Source organism: Ursus arctos, unplaced genomic scaffold, assembly GCF_023065955.2.
Source record: "Ursus arctos isolate Adak ecotype North America unplaced genomic scaffold, UrsArc2.0 scaffold_21, whole genome shotgun sequence".
NCBI classification, from domain to species: domain Eukaryota; kingdom Metazoa; phylum Chordata; class Mammalia; order Carnivora; family Ursidae; genus Ursus; species Ursus arctos.
The window spans coordinates 26,749,246-26,761,342 of NW_026622886.1; the positions used below are offsets into that span (position 1 = coordinate 26,749,246).

Genomic DNA, 12,097 nt, shown 5'->3' on the forward strand with positions numbered 1-12,097 from the left:
CTATACCTAGTTTCCTCTTTAGTGTCTTCAATATTAAATTTACAAACAATTTCTTTCTAAAAAGTAAATATCTAGCTAAGGATTAAGCTAAAGATCATTTCCAAGTACACCCTATGAAATGTTGACTGGGTTCTTACTAGGAAATTTTGTTTGTTTGTCTTTTCTCAAGTTAAAAAAATATATTAGGACATCAAGATACCCACTACTTAGTATTTATAGTAGAATATCTTTAAGCCAAATTTTTATAATAGGCATGTTGAGTTTCAGGATCACTTCTAGCTTTTTGAAATTCAACTTGATTTTATGAAATAGCTGTCATTTCTCATCGATGATGGGGTTCTTCTGATCTTTACTTGGAAAACATTTGAAAGAAAGGTTTATTTTTTTTCCCATCTCAGTTGACTATAATTAGCTAAAGTAATTAGAGACAATTTGAAAACATTTGAAATCAGAGTCAGAAGTATTATGGTGTGGAGAAAATTTTCAGTTACAAACATGATTGTCATACTATAAAATATCAGAAATAATAGCTTCCATTGCTTTTTAATTAGGAAATTGTCACATACAAAGTTTTATCATTCTATTTCCAGGATTACGGAATTCTAAAGCTATCAGGACTCTTGGGTCTCCTTTATGTTTGTTTTTTCTTTTTCCATCTTTTTTCACATGAGGGCAAAAATACATATTTATATATTTATCTAATTTTCCATGATATCTTCTAAATGGACAAACCAAACCTGAAATATCTCATCCAAGCTCACAAAAATACAAGTGTAAGAAATGGGATTCAGATTCAATCTGGCCTACCCCAAATTTCTTTCCTTTATTCCAGGCTGCCTTCTACCTACTAGATTTACAAAGGAGTTGTAAAGGACTTAACTAAGGTCACAAGCTGGTGAGGAGCCACGCTAGGATTAGAAATCTGTTTCCCAGTCTCTTAACACATACTCTTACCAATGCCACACTGTCTCTCACTGTGTTTAAAAATGCAACTGGCATATTAATCATTTCTCACCTCTGGACTCCATAATTCCAGTTTAGTGAGAGCTATGCTACACTTTATTAAAATCATTCCTGGGGCACCTGGGTGGCTCCACTGGTTAAGTGTCAGACTCTTGGTTTCTATTCAGGACATGATCTCACGGGTGGTGAGATCAAGAGCCATGCTGGGCTCTGCACTCAGCAGGGAGTCTGCTTGAAGATTCTCTCCCCGTCCCTCCCCCCACAGTCTCTCTCTCTCTCACACACACAAATAAATAAATCTTTAAAAAAAATAGTCATTCCTTAGTTAATTATTTTCCTTAGTTAATGACATAGTTTTATAGGCTGGAAGTAGCCTCTAAAACTTAGAAGAAAGAGAAAAAGAATGATGGAATGACATTCTCTTAACAATTTGAGGTCTTCTTATGCTTTTCCTCAATTCTTCTCAATTGCGAAATTTTTTTTGCAATTTTCCTCACCCAAGCATATCTCCTAGCCTAAGAGGCTGTGTGTAAAATAATACTAGGCCTTAATTTGGGCCAAGCTGTAACTCTTTAAAAGAGAAGAACAGTGAGTTCAATTTACTTTTGTAAAGATGTTTTATATATATATGTGTATATATATATATATACACACATATATATTTCACATAATTATATATATTTATACATATAAATATTTATCTATATTTGTATATATAAATAAATATTTATATATGAAACATATAATTTATATAATTCTTAAAATATACATAATTCATACACATATATAAGTTATTATATTCAGAGAGTAGTAATTTAGTGCATGCATATATGTCAATTATCAATTTACAAGCAACGAATACACCCTTCATTATATGTTTTGTGATAAAAGAATTTCTTTAAGCATTTCTCCTTTAAAGTGAGAAAAATGTTAAGCTTTCTCAATAGAGGGTGCTGAAGGGACACTGTTAGAAGAAGAGGTTTTGCAATTTCTGGCACAGGTGGCCTTGTGGGTTCAGGACCTCTGATGCAGCCTGCCTGAGCCACAGTCCCAGAACAGGATTCGTCTGCACCCCCGCAGCTTCAGCCTAGCAATAATCTGTGTGCTATCCTCTCCATACGAAAAACAGGGAAACCACCTTAAGCCTTATCAGTACCCATTCTCACTGCATGCCTCTGCTACCAATTGCTCATTACTTGCTCCCCTCCCTGCACTCCAGATAATTGCCTATTGTTTGCCCAGTAACTCCAGACCAACTCTGGTCTGGCCAAACCAGGGAACCTGTCTGCTCTCTGGTGGCTAAACCACACCTTCTCCAATGAGGTTTGAACCTCTTCCAAGTTTGTCCTTCCTTGGGTGCTCTCCCGCAGCCCTAGGGTACCATGTAGAGTTTCTTTATATTTCATAGCTGATATGGATAATATTTTAGTATAGATAATAATACTTAAACTTTCCTTGTTTAACCTACTGTATGATAGCTGTCTTCTGATTGGACCCAGACTGTTACAGCATATATTTATATAAATTATAAACTCCATGAAGGCCAGAGATATACCGGTGTTGCTCAGCACTCTCTCACCTGTGTGATGCACTGAGCCTTCAAGAGCACCCCATAAATATTTTTGATTGAACAAATGACAGGATTTGCTTTAACTAGGTTGGATCCATGGGCATCTGAATCTCATGATTAGTTGTTTGAAAGACTTACCTGGAAGAAAACGCTTACTGTTTGGATAGATTGTATATATCAGGATTCTGGACAGATCAGGTGCTCTTAGAAGCTCTGGCAGATACTGTTGAAGGTCTATCAAACAGTTAAGGTTTTACCCCCCTTCTTTGTCAGAATATCCTGCCTCCCACTATGGAGCAGTAAAATGTCAAATACTCTTTTCCTAGTTCTTATCTGACATTTCCTGCTCCATAGTGGAGCATATTCATTCATTCATTCATTCAGCCAGCCAGTCATCCATTCATTCACTCATTACATAGATATTACAGGGCCTGCATGCCAGGGAGCTGTTCTAGGTACCTAGGATACTACATTAAATTCGCTGACCTCCTGGAACATACATGCTAGCAGGGGAGAAAAAGAATAAACAAAAAACATAAAAGAATCAGTAGGACACTGTTGTGGCCAACAAAATCTGAAAGGAAGAATGATTAGTACTACTGAGAGAGATTTTCCTCCCTGCTAGAGACCAAGCCCTTCAAAATTCTACTTTACTTTCAAACTACCTGAAACTAGGCTTCATTTCTAATTCAGTCTTATTTTGCATTACTTTACTTTAGTAGGTGCAAGCTCTGGTCCAGACATACTGTTCAATGTTCAACAAACATATATTCATATTTTATCCTTTGCTTTTGTTAAGATGGCTTTCTTCCACTTCTTTCGTTACTTACATCCCAAATGTCATTCCAGGTACAAATCAAATACTTTGCCTCTGAGAAGCCTTTCTCACGCACTTTAACTACTTTAGCTGATTCACTTGTAAAATAAATACATTTTTCCATATTCAGAAAATTCAGTACCATATTAAAAGGGCTTATATTTCAAGAAAATGTAGATATACTTCAAGAAGAAATTGAATTCAGGCTGATTATGCACTATTACAGGGGTACTGTGGATTCTCAATCCCTAGCTAACTCTGAAAATGGAGTATGTTCTAGAACGTGCAGAAATTATTAGGAGGGAGCAACTGCGAAACTAAACTAGGTATCTAGTGAGCAGTGATCATTTAGTAAATGAATAAGAACTACATTAATTATGTTCTATTCTTGCAGTTAAGCTATTATATGTTAGTGCACAGAAGCAAGATAGCACTGGAATAAGAAAAGATAGATTCAAGTTGCTGCTTTTCCTTGCTAAATTTTTTGGGCCAGAGGCAAAGTAAATAAACTCTGAGTCTTATTTATATTAGCTTAGCTGCCAAAGGAAAAAAATTAGTATAAATAAGAAAAGATAATTAAATGTGTAAAGCTATAAATTGTTATAATAAAATTATTATTATAATGCATCCTTTATTTTAAGTATCAAATGGAAAAATTAATTGAGAATACCAAATCATTCAAGGAAATCAAATATTTTGTCTAAATATTGTCTAAATGAGGAATTTATTTGCATACTCATTTTGTAAACGACATTTTAAAAATAAGAATGTGTCCTCTTTCATCTTTTAGATTAGAAGGCCATGTAGCAGAAGACTATCTTGGCCTTTTAAAAGAAAGCAGAAAGACCTAAAAGGAAAGGGAAGAGAACTTAGGAAATTCTCTAAGACAGTATTGCTTGAGATGACTGGCATGATGCTGAAAGTACGCTGTTCTGGTATTATCTGACACACAGAGAAGAAGACAATTCTACTTTGCAGTTGTTTAAAATTATGCAACAGCAACATAAAACATTAAACAAAAACAGTATAACCAGGTACTTACTATATGCTCGGCAATGTATCACATGATTTACCTATATTTTTACTCATTTCTTCCTCACCAAAACTCTATGAGATAGACATTATTATTCCCATTTTCCAGAGAGTTAACTTGTTCTTAGAGTTAAGGTCACACAACTTATGTGTGATAGTGGAACTGGGATTTTAAACCTGACTTTATCTGATTCTACAGAATACATGTTACAAATATTATAGCCATAGAGAAAGAGAAATATCTAGAAAAGTTCAAAGGCTGAATGAGTTTTATAGCTGCAGCCCGTAAACTACTCTCTAGATTTGGCTTGCAAAGCTAAAAGAAATACTTCAGTTTTAATAAGGTGACAAGTTTTTTAAGAGAGAGAAAAAGCTGGAGGAAAAGGGGCTTTCAAAATACCAAAGCTGTACGTGGTTGGCCCAGGGCCATGGAGGCCTAAGACCCAAGGTTGTTGGTGGTTAAAGTTTTCTATGGATATTAGGCTACCCCAGGTTTTTTAGTTAAGAAACTATTAAGAGTAGGTTTCTTATAAGCTGAGCTAGTTAGCTCATTTGCTTAGGTACCAGCGACTTTAATAGCTTACTTCAAATGATTCTTCTTACGGTTATGTATAGGTGGCAATTATAAAGACTATTTATTAAGTACCTGTTTTGTGCCAGATATTGTTTCAAATGCTCCACATTTTATCCTAATAACAACTCAAAGTAGGTACAGTACTTGTCTTAGCATTCCTATTTTAAGGATGAGGAAATTGTCATGATACAAATTCAGGCACACTGATGCCGGGAGGCATTATATTATACAGATGTACTAAACTAGTAACTACAATAATTCAATACATGGTATTTTATTCACAATCATTCTGTTATTGGATAAAAACTATATTTTTCTAACATGGCTTGTCTTAAATTGTCACTTAGTGAACAGATTTAATGATTTAGTAGTGTTTGTTAAAATGTCATTTCCTGACAACCAATCGGAATTAGTGAGGGGAGCCATATTACAGTGCCTTCGAGAATGTGTTGTTGAATCACAATGGTGTATGTCTGAAACTAATAATAACACAGTATGTAACTATACTGAAATTAAAATAAAAAAAAGACTATTAAAAAATTAACTATATAATGATCTTATATTCTCTAAAATCTATGATTTCATGTCACGTAAGTGAAGGATAAAGCTTGTGCATTTTAGAATAGTTGCTGATTTATTGACTTATTTATGTTTTCATAGTCAGATGATACATTATAAATAGAAACTTTGATATTCTGTAATGTGACAAAGCAATTTGTTTGTTTTGTACACTGCTCCAAAGTGATATGAGTTCATAATATGCAATGCTTAAAATGGAGATAGCATTATTCGTTATTATGTGTGACGCAGCTTGATTACTTCTGAATATAATGTATATTTTGAAAGCTGATGTAATTAACGAATTATGTTAATAATGCAAAAATTTTATATTAGATTGATAATTTTACTTAATGAATATACCTAAAATATAAAATGTTTCTTTCTTAACCATATTGACGAGAGCAACCTTTTGTGATCAGTTTCTATAATCGAGTAAAGAAAATTCAAGCATTCTAAGAACTTAAAGCCTGGAAATATTTTTGAATTAGATATATCAAAATCATTATTTCAAGACCAAATTAAAATTTATCAAAATGAACTTGCATATATTACTGGATTTAAATGACTAGACTAATAATGACACATGCCTGGATAAAAAGAGAATCATTTCTAAGTTTTCATTTATCTGTAGAGCACCAATTTGGATAATTTGAATTTTTCACATTGAATCAAGTATTGACTTTATGGGGTGCCTGGGTGGTTCAATTGGGTAAGTGTCTGACTTTGGCTTGGGTCATGATCCCAGGGTCCTGGGATTGAGCCCCACGTCAGGCTCCCTGCTCAGTGGGGAGCCTGCTTCTCCCTCCCCTTCTCCCTACCACTCCCCCTGCTTGAGCTCTATCTCTCTCTGTCAAATAAATAAATAAATAAAATCATTTTAAAAAAAGTATTGACTTTGTATGTATAAAACTATAATATCAATGAATAATAAAATTTTTTCAAAAAAACTCAATACTTGTAATAAAGTTAATATGTGGACTTTTGAGGTTCGCTATACTTTGGGGAAATTAACAAAATATGATACCAAATAAAACATCTTTTATACTAATATACCAAAACATTTTAGAAGATATTTCAAAACCTCTAGGGTATATGAAGAGTTTGAAAAAATTAGACTGTATTACCACAAGATACAAATATTTTTAAATGTTTATTTTTTTCAGGGTTTATAACCACAATGCAATTCTTGTTAAAATCATATTAAAGATAATAGATGTGTGTGACAAGTTTATAAGTGTAAAAAGTCATAATAAATATAAACTGTCATCTATTCAGCAGAAATAGTTTTTAAAGCAGGGTCTTGACAGTATAGTATTATTATCTAAAATCTGCTATTTTAAAAAGTTTCTTTTAAAGGTTAAGGTTACCTACAACATCAATTAAGTTGATGACAAGAGGCCAAAATACACTACTTTGATATATAAATCCAACTTTTTACAATTAGCCAAAAAAGTTCCTTTAGAATGATCATATAATTCAATATAATTCATGGCTGGTGGGGGAGTAGAGCATTGAGTCACAGAATATAATTAAAATAAAAATTGTTGCTGTTAATTTTGTAAATAATTTAATTTGGTTTATATCAAAAGAAGACATTTAAAGAAAGAAAAAATTCAAATACACACTTCAGGCAGTTCTGGTTGCTGGCATCCTACCCCTTATCTATAAAAGAATGCTTGTTGGCCTTATGTTCCATCAATTCGTTTGCGATTTCTAAATTAATTCTGAAGGAAACCACAACTTACTTGAAGATCCCGCTGAGTGTCTGTGTGCCTGATTTTTTTTTTCTTTCTTCACAGACAAAGCACTTCCACTGGTCATGGAAAAAAGGTCTAAATCCGTGTCTTCTCTGCTTACAAGTCTTGCCTGGGAGCAATGGGAGAGAATGTATACAATCATGAAACAAAATATGGCATTTTCTGAATGCAGCTCACATTACCCCAAATAAACAAACAGGCTCTGTCAAACAACCTTCTTCAAAATGATACCACAATCCTTTACTGCTGCCCAGGCAGAACAAATGCACTATGTCAAAGCATTTTTTGCAAATAAGAGCCGATTTTAAAATTGAGGTTTGCTATTTGAGTCTGTACAACAAAAGAAAACATTTTAGTACAGTAATTTTGATGAAAATCAATCTTAAAGGCAACTGATGAAACTTTAAATAGCTTAACATCACTTATTTACCAAGTATATTATTTAATTCTTAATTGAATGTTAGAAATGTCATATTGGATTATTTTCTGCAATATTTATATTTTACCAGCTATAAGTATTAGGCTTCTCAACAATGTTCCTCAAAGTGTCTTTCATCCCGCATTTGTATACTACCAAGTCACAAAAGATCTCTACCTTCTCATTAAAACCATTTTAATATAAAGATATTATACATTAAGTCTAATTTAAGGGTGATGGTAAATATATAGAAATTTCAAGATATATTATTTTAAGGACATAGGATTAAATAATTTATCACATCTAAAATTACCATCTGAACTTTTATTACTACCTTGGACTGAACTTAACAGTTGAAAGAATCACTTCTTGCTTACAATATATTATTTTACATAATGCTTTATATCATTAAGTACCAATTTATCAGGATTCAACCCTGAAGTAAGGGTAAATGCCATGAAGGAAAGCAAAGCAGCCTCAAAATAACTGGGATTTAACCCAAACCACAGGATGCTTGAACTCCTGTGAGAAAGCACTGTCCTAATGTTCGATGTGAGAAAAATTTAAGTAGAGCAAAATAAAGCCATAAGACCTTCACTGTGCTTAAAAAGCTATCCCTACATGATGGGCTACAAAATCTCACGAAAACAGAATCTAAAGATCATTCTCTTCCAAGTTCAGATCTTTACCCTTCTCCTTTACATTCCCCTTCCCAAATTCTTCCCACTGTCACAGGCATGAACTTCTCATTGTTAAGTAAGCAAGTTTGCTATTGCTGAATTCAAAATAGAAACCATTCTATGTCAGTCACTTTTTGATGTACCTAGCTAAGTGATACAATTGTATTGTCAAAAGACCTCAGTAGAAAACAGTTTAAAAGTGAAATAAATAACAATTGGCTTCCAATTTATACTTGTAATTCGTATGAAAAAAGTTATACATTCTTTCCGAACTTTATTTCAATTAGTGTACAAAAACACATATCTATTATCTTCATTAGAATAGCTCCATCAATCCTAAGACTTAAGAAGAACCAGTCAAGAATAAGGGGGAAATACCAAAGAAATACTACAGTGTTGGTGAGATCAGTTACAAAACAAGGAAAAACATGTTAACAACACAGGGACCCTCCTGCTAGCTAAAGAGGCTTTATCTACAAGACTCAAGATCTTAAAATCAGGTTTTATTTGCTTCAGTTTGAGGATACAATTTCATTACATCTACTTAAAAGTAGAAATCCTGGTCTCTTCCAAATATGATGATACCTACACGTCAAGAAAATATTTGTGAAGCATGCCTTCCAAAAATTTCATTATCATCTAACCATTGACACCCAAAAGGTTGTTTCTTCTGAAGTAGAAAGTAATTAATATCAGTTACTAAGTAGGCCAGATTATTACAGGGAATCAAATTTAGAAGTGAAACTTAACAGGAATAAACAATTTCACAATGGTGCCACCTGGCAGCTTAAATGCAAATCTAGACGTTTTATAAAGGGGTTAGTTATAGGTCAGTAGGGGATCTGACACAGCCACATATGCACTAGTACTCCACCACTATTTCTGAAAGCACTGGCTTTCAAATTGAATACTATTCTTCCTTTTACTGCTAAGATGAATTTTCTTTATGATTTCTCTTTGTTTTTTTTCTATATCGTGCAAAATGGATATATTTAAAAACTGAATATGACTGACCATACTTTTAACACTATTCTACAAAAAAAATGTATGTTTAGGGGCATCTGGGAGGCTCAGCTGGTTAAGCATCTGCCTTTGGCTCAGGTCATGATCCCAGGGTCCTGGGATTGAGTCCCGCATCAGGCTCCCTGCTCAGCGGGGAGCCTACTTCTCCAACTCCCTCTGCCTGCCCCTCCACCTGCTTGTGCTCTCTCTCTCTCTGTCAATAAATAAATAAAATCTTTGTAAAAAATGTATGTTTAATTCTAAAGCATTGTGATATTAAACATTTTGTATGGTTATACCACAGTGAGCAGTTTTGAGACAATGTTAGATAAGAATATTCTTACGTGCAATTTAATAGCAAATATTTATTAAATAGTAATTTTGCAAAATTTTCATATATCTTTGTTTTCTGAACTGGTCACATTTGTGGATCCCACCTGCAAAGTTTGTAATATTTCCCTCCCCATATTTTTTTTTTAAATTATGTTCAATTAGCCAACATATAGTACATCATTAGTTTTTGATGTAGTGTTCAATGATTCCCCCATATTTTCATAGTGAAATGAGGAGCATGAATTTTTGAACATGACTTCTAAGCATCTGGATCCTGATTCACCTCCAACCCATGCAAACTAATTAAAAATACAGAATCTCTGTCATTTAATAAAGAACAGGGAATTCCTCTTCTGCTTTTTTCATAAATAAGATTTTATTAAACACTTTATTTATAAAATTTCAGAAGTTAAGCCATCCTAAATAGCACACATAAAAATAAAAACCTATTTCGTTATTATCTAGGTTTTTTAAAAGAGAAATAAAATTTATAAAGCAAAGTTCATTTATAAGCTATTTTGTAAGAGTATTCAAAAAATGTTAAAATATTATTTTCAAAATTAATATAAGTGCTGCCTCTTTTCCACAACTTGCTATTTTCACTGTGCATTATATTTGGGAGATCTAGATTTAATTCATTCATTTTGCCCCTCAGTTTATAATATGTTATCATCATTGCATAATATAATATAATATAATATAATATAATATAATATAATAAGGCAGAGGCCCCATTATATAACATATGTGAGCATGGAAGGCACTTTAAATGTTTTATAGAGCTATAATTTACATCAATGAAATGCATAAAACTTAAGCATGAAATTCAATCATTTTCAACATTTTTATTTTGAAGTAACTTAAAATTTCTATAGAAGTCGCAAAAACTGGTACTGAGAGTTCCCTGTATAACTTCCAGCCCACTTGCCCAGTGATATATAATCAAAGTGTGATTCATAAAACCAGGAAATTTACGTTGGTGCAGTACCATCAGTAAGCCACAGATCTGATTAAGACTTCACTAGTTTTCACATGCACTATGTTTTTGGTTTGTTTATACTTCTATGGCATTTTATCATACATATAAATTCATGTAATATCACCACAACCAGGATATAGAACTATTCCATTTTCCCAAATAAACTCCCCTTCTCTCATTTTAGTCATATCCCTCTTCCTAATCTAATCACTGACAACCACTCATGTTCTCCATCACTATAATTATATTGTATGAATGTTATGTAAATGAAATCAGATAGTATGTAACCTTTTCAGATTGTCTTCTTTTACTCAGTATAATGTTCTTAAGATCCATCAAAATCTTTATAGATATCAGGGGTTTGTTCTAGTTTGTTGCTTTTTATTCCTTTTTATTATATGTCCATTCATATGTGCCACTGTTTGTTTATCCTTTCGATCACTGAATAAGATTGGACTTGTTTCCAACTTCTGGTTATTACAAATAAAACTACTGTGAGCATTTGTGTATAGGTTTGTGAATGAACATAAGTTTATTTCTCTAAGAAAAATGCCCAGGAGCAGAATTGTTGAGTCATATAAGTGTGTATTCAACTTTATAAGAAATCAATGGTTTTTTTCAAGTGGCTGTACATTCTCAGCAAATGTATGAGAAATCCAGTTGTGCCACATATTTGTCAGCACTTAGTATTGTCAGTATTTTATTTTAATCACTCTAATAGGTGCATAGTGATATTATATGGTGGCTTTAACAATTTTCCTAGTGATTAATAATGTTTAACATCTTTTCATGTGCTTATTTCTATCTGGATAGTCTCTTAGGTGAAGTATCTACTCAAGCCCTTTGTTCATTTGCTAATTACAGTGTCCAATTTAGTTATTTTTTACAGATGACTACTGTGATGGTTCATTGTATGTGTTGACTTGATTGGGCCACAGGGTACTGAGATATTTGGTTAAACATTATTTCTGGGTGTGTCTTTGGGGGTGTTTCTGGTGAGATTAGCATGTGAATCGGCAGACTAATTATACCAGATTGCCCTCTCTGAGGGCCTAAATAGAACAAAAAGGTGGAAGAAGGGAGAATTCATGCTCTCTGCTTGACAGATGAAGCTGGAACATAGGTCTTCTCCTGTCTTAAGACTGAAACTTACACAATCGGCACTTCCAGTTCTCAGGCCTTCAGGCTTGGACTGGATCTTACACTGTTAGCTGTCTTGGCTATCAGGCATTTAGCCTTAGACTAGAACCTATACCATTGGTTCTCCTGGTTCTCAGAGTTTCAGAGTCAGACTGGAACTACACCACCAGGGTCTCCAGGGTCTCCTGGGTCTCCAGCTTGCAGATTGTTGGACTTCTTAGCCTCCATAATCAAATGAGCCAATTCCTCATAATAAATAATACACAATTTC

At 33.4% G+C, this 12,097-nt stretch overlaps 1 protein-coding gene across 1 annotated transcript in view; it reads right to left on the reverse strand.

Annotated features, from left to right (window-relative positions):
• Positions 1–7,230: 7,230 nt before the first annotated feature.
• The window catches only part of LRRIQ1 (leucine rich repeats and IQ motif containing 1), a 177,474-nt gene continuing 172,607 nt past the window's right edge, over positions 7,231–12,097 (reverse strand). Inside the window, exon 26 of the mRNA XM_057316341.1 lies at positions 7,231–7,383. Within this exon, the coding sequence (XP_057172324.1) occupies positions 7,231–7,383 (153 nt within the window). The remainder of the gene's footprint in view (positions 7,384–12,097) is intronic.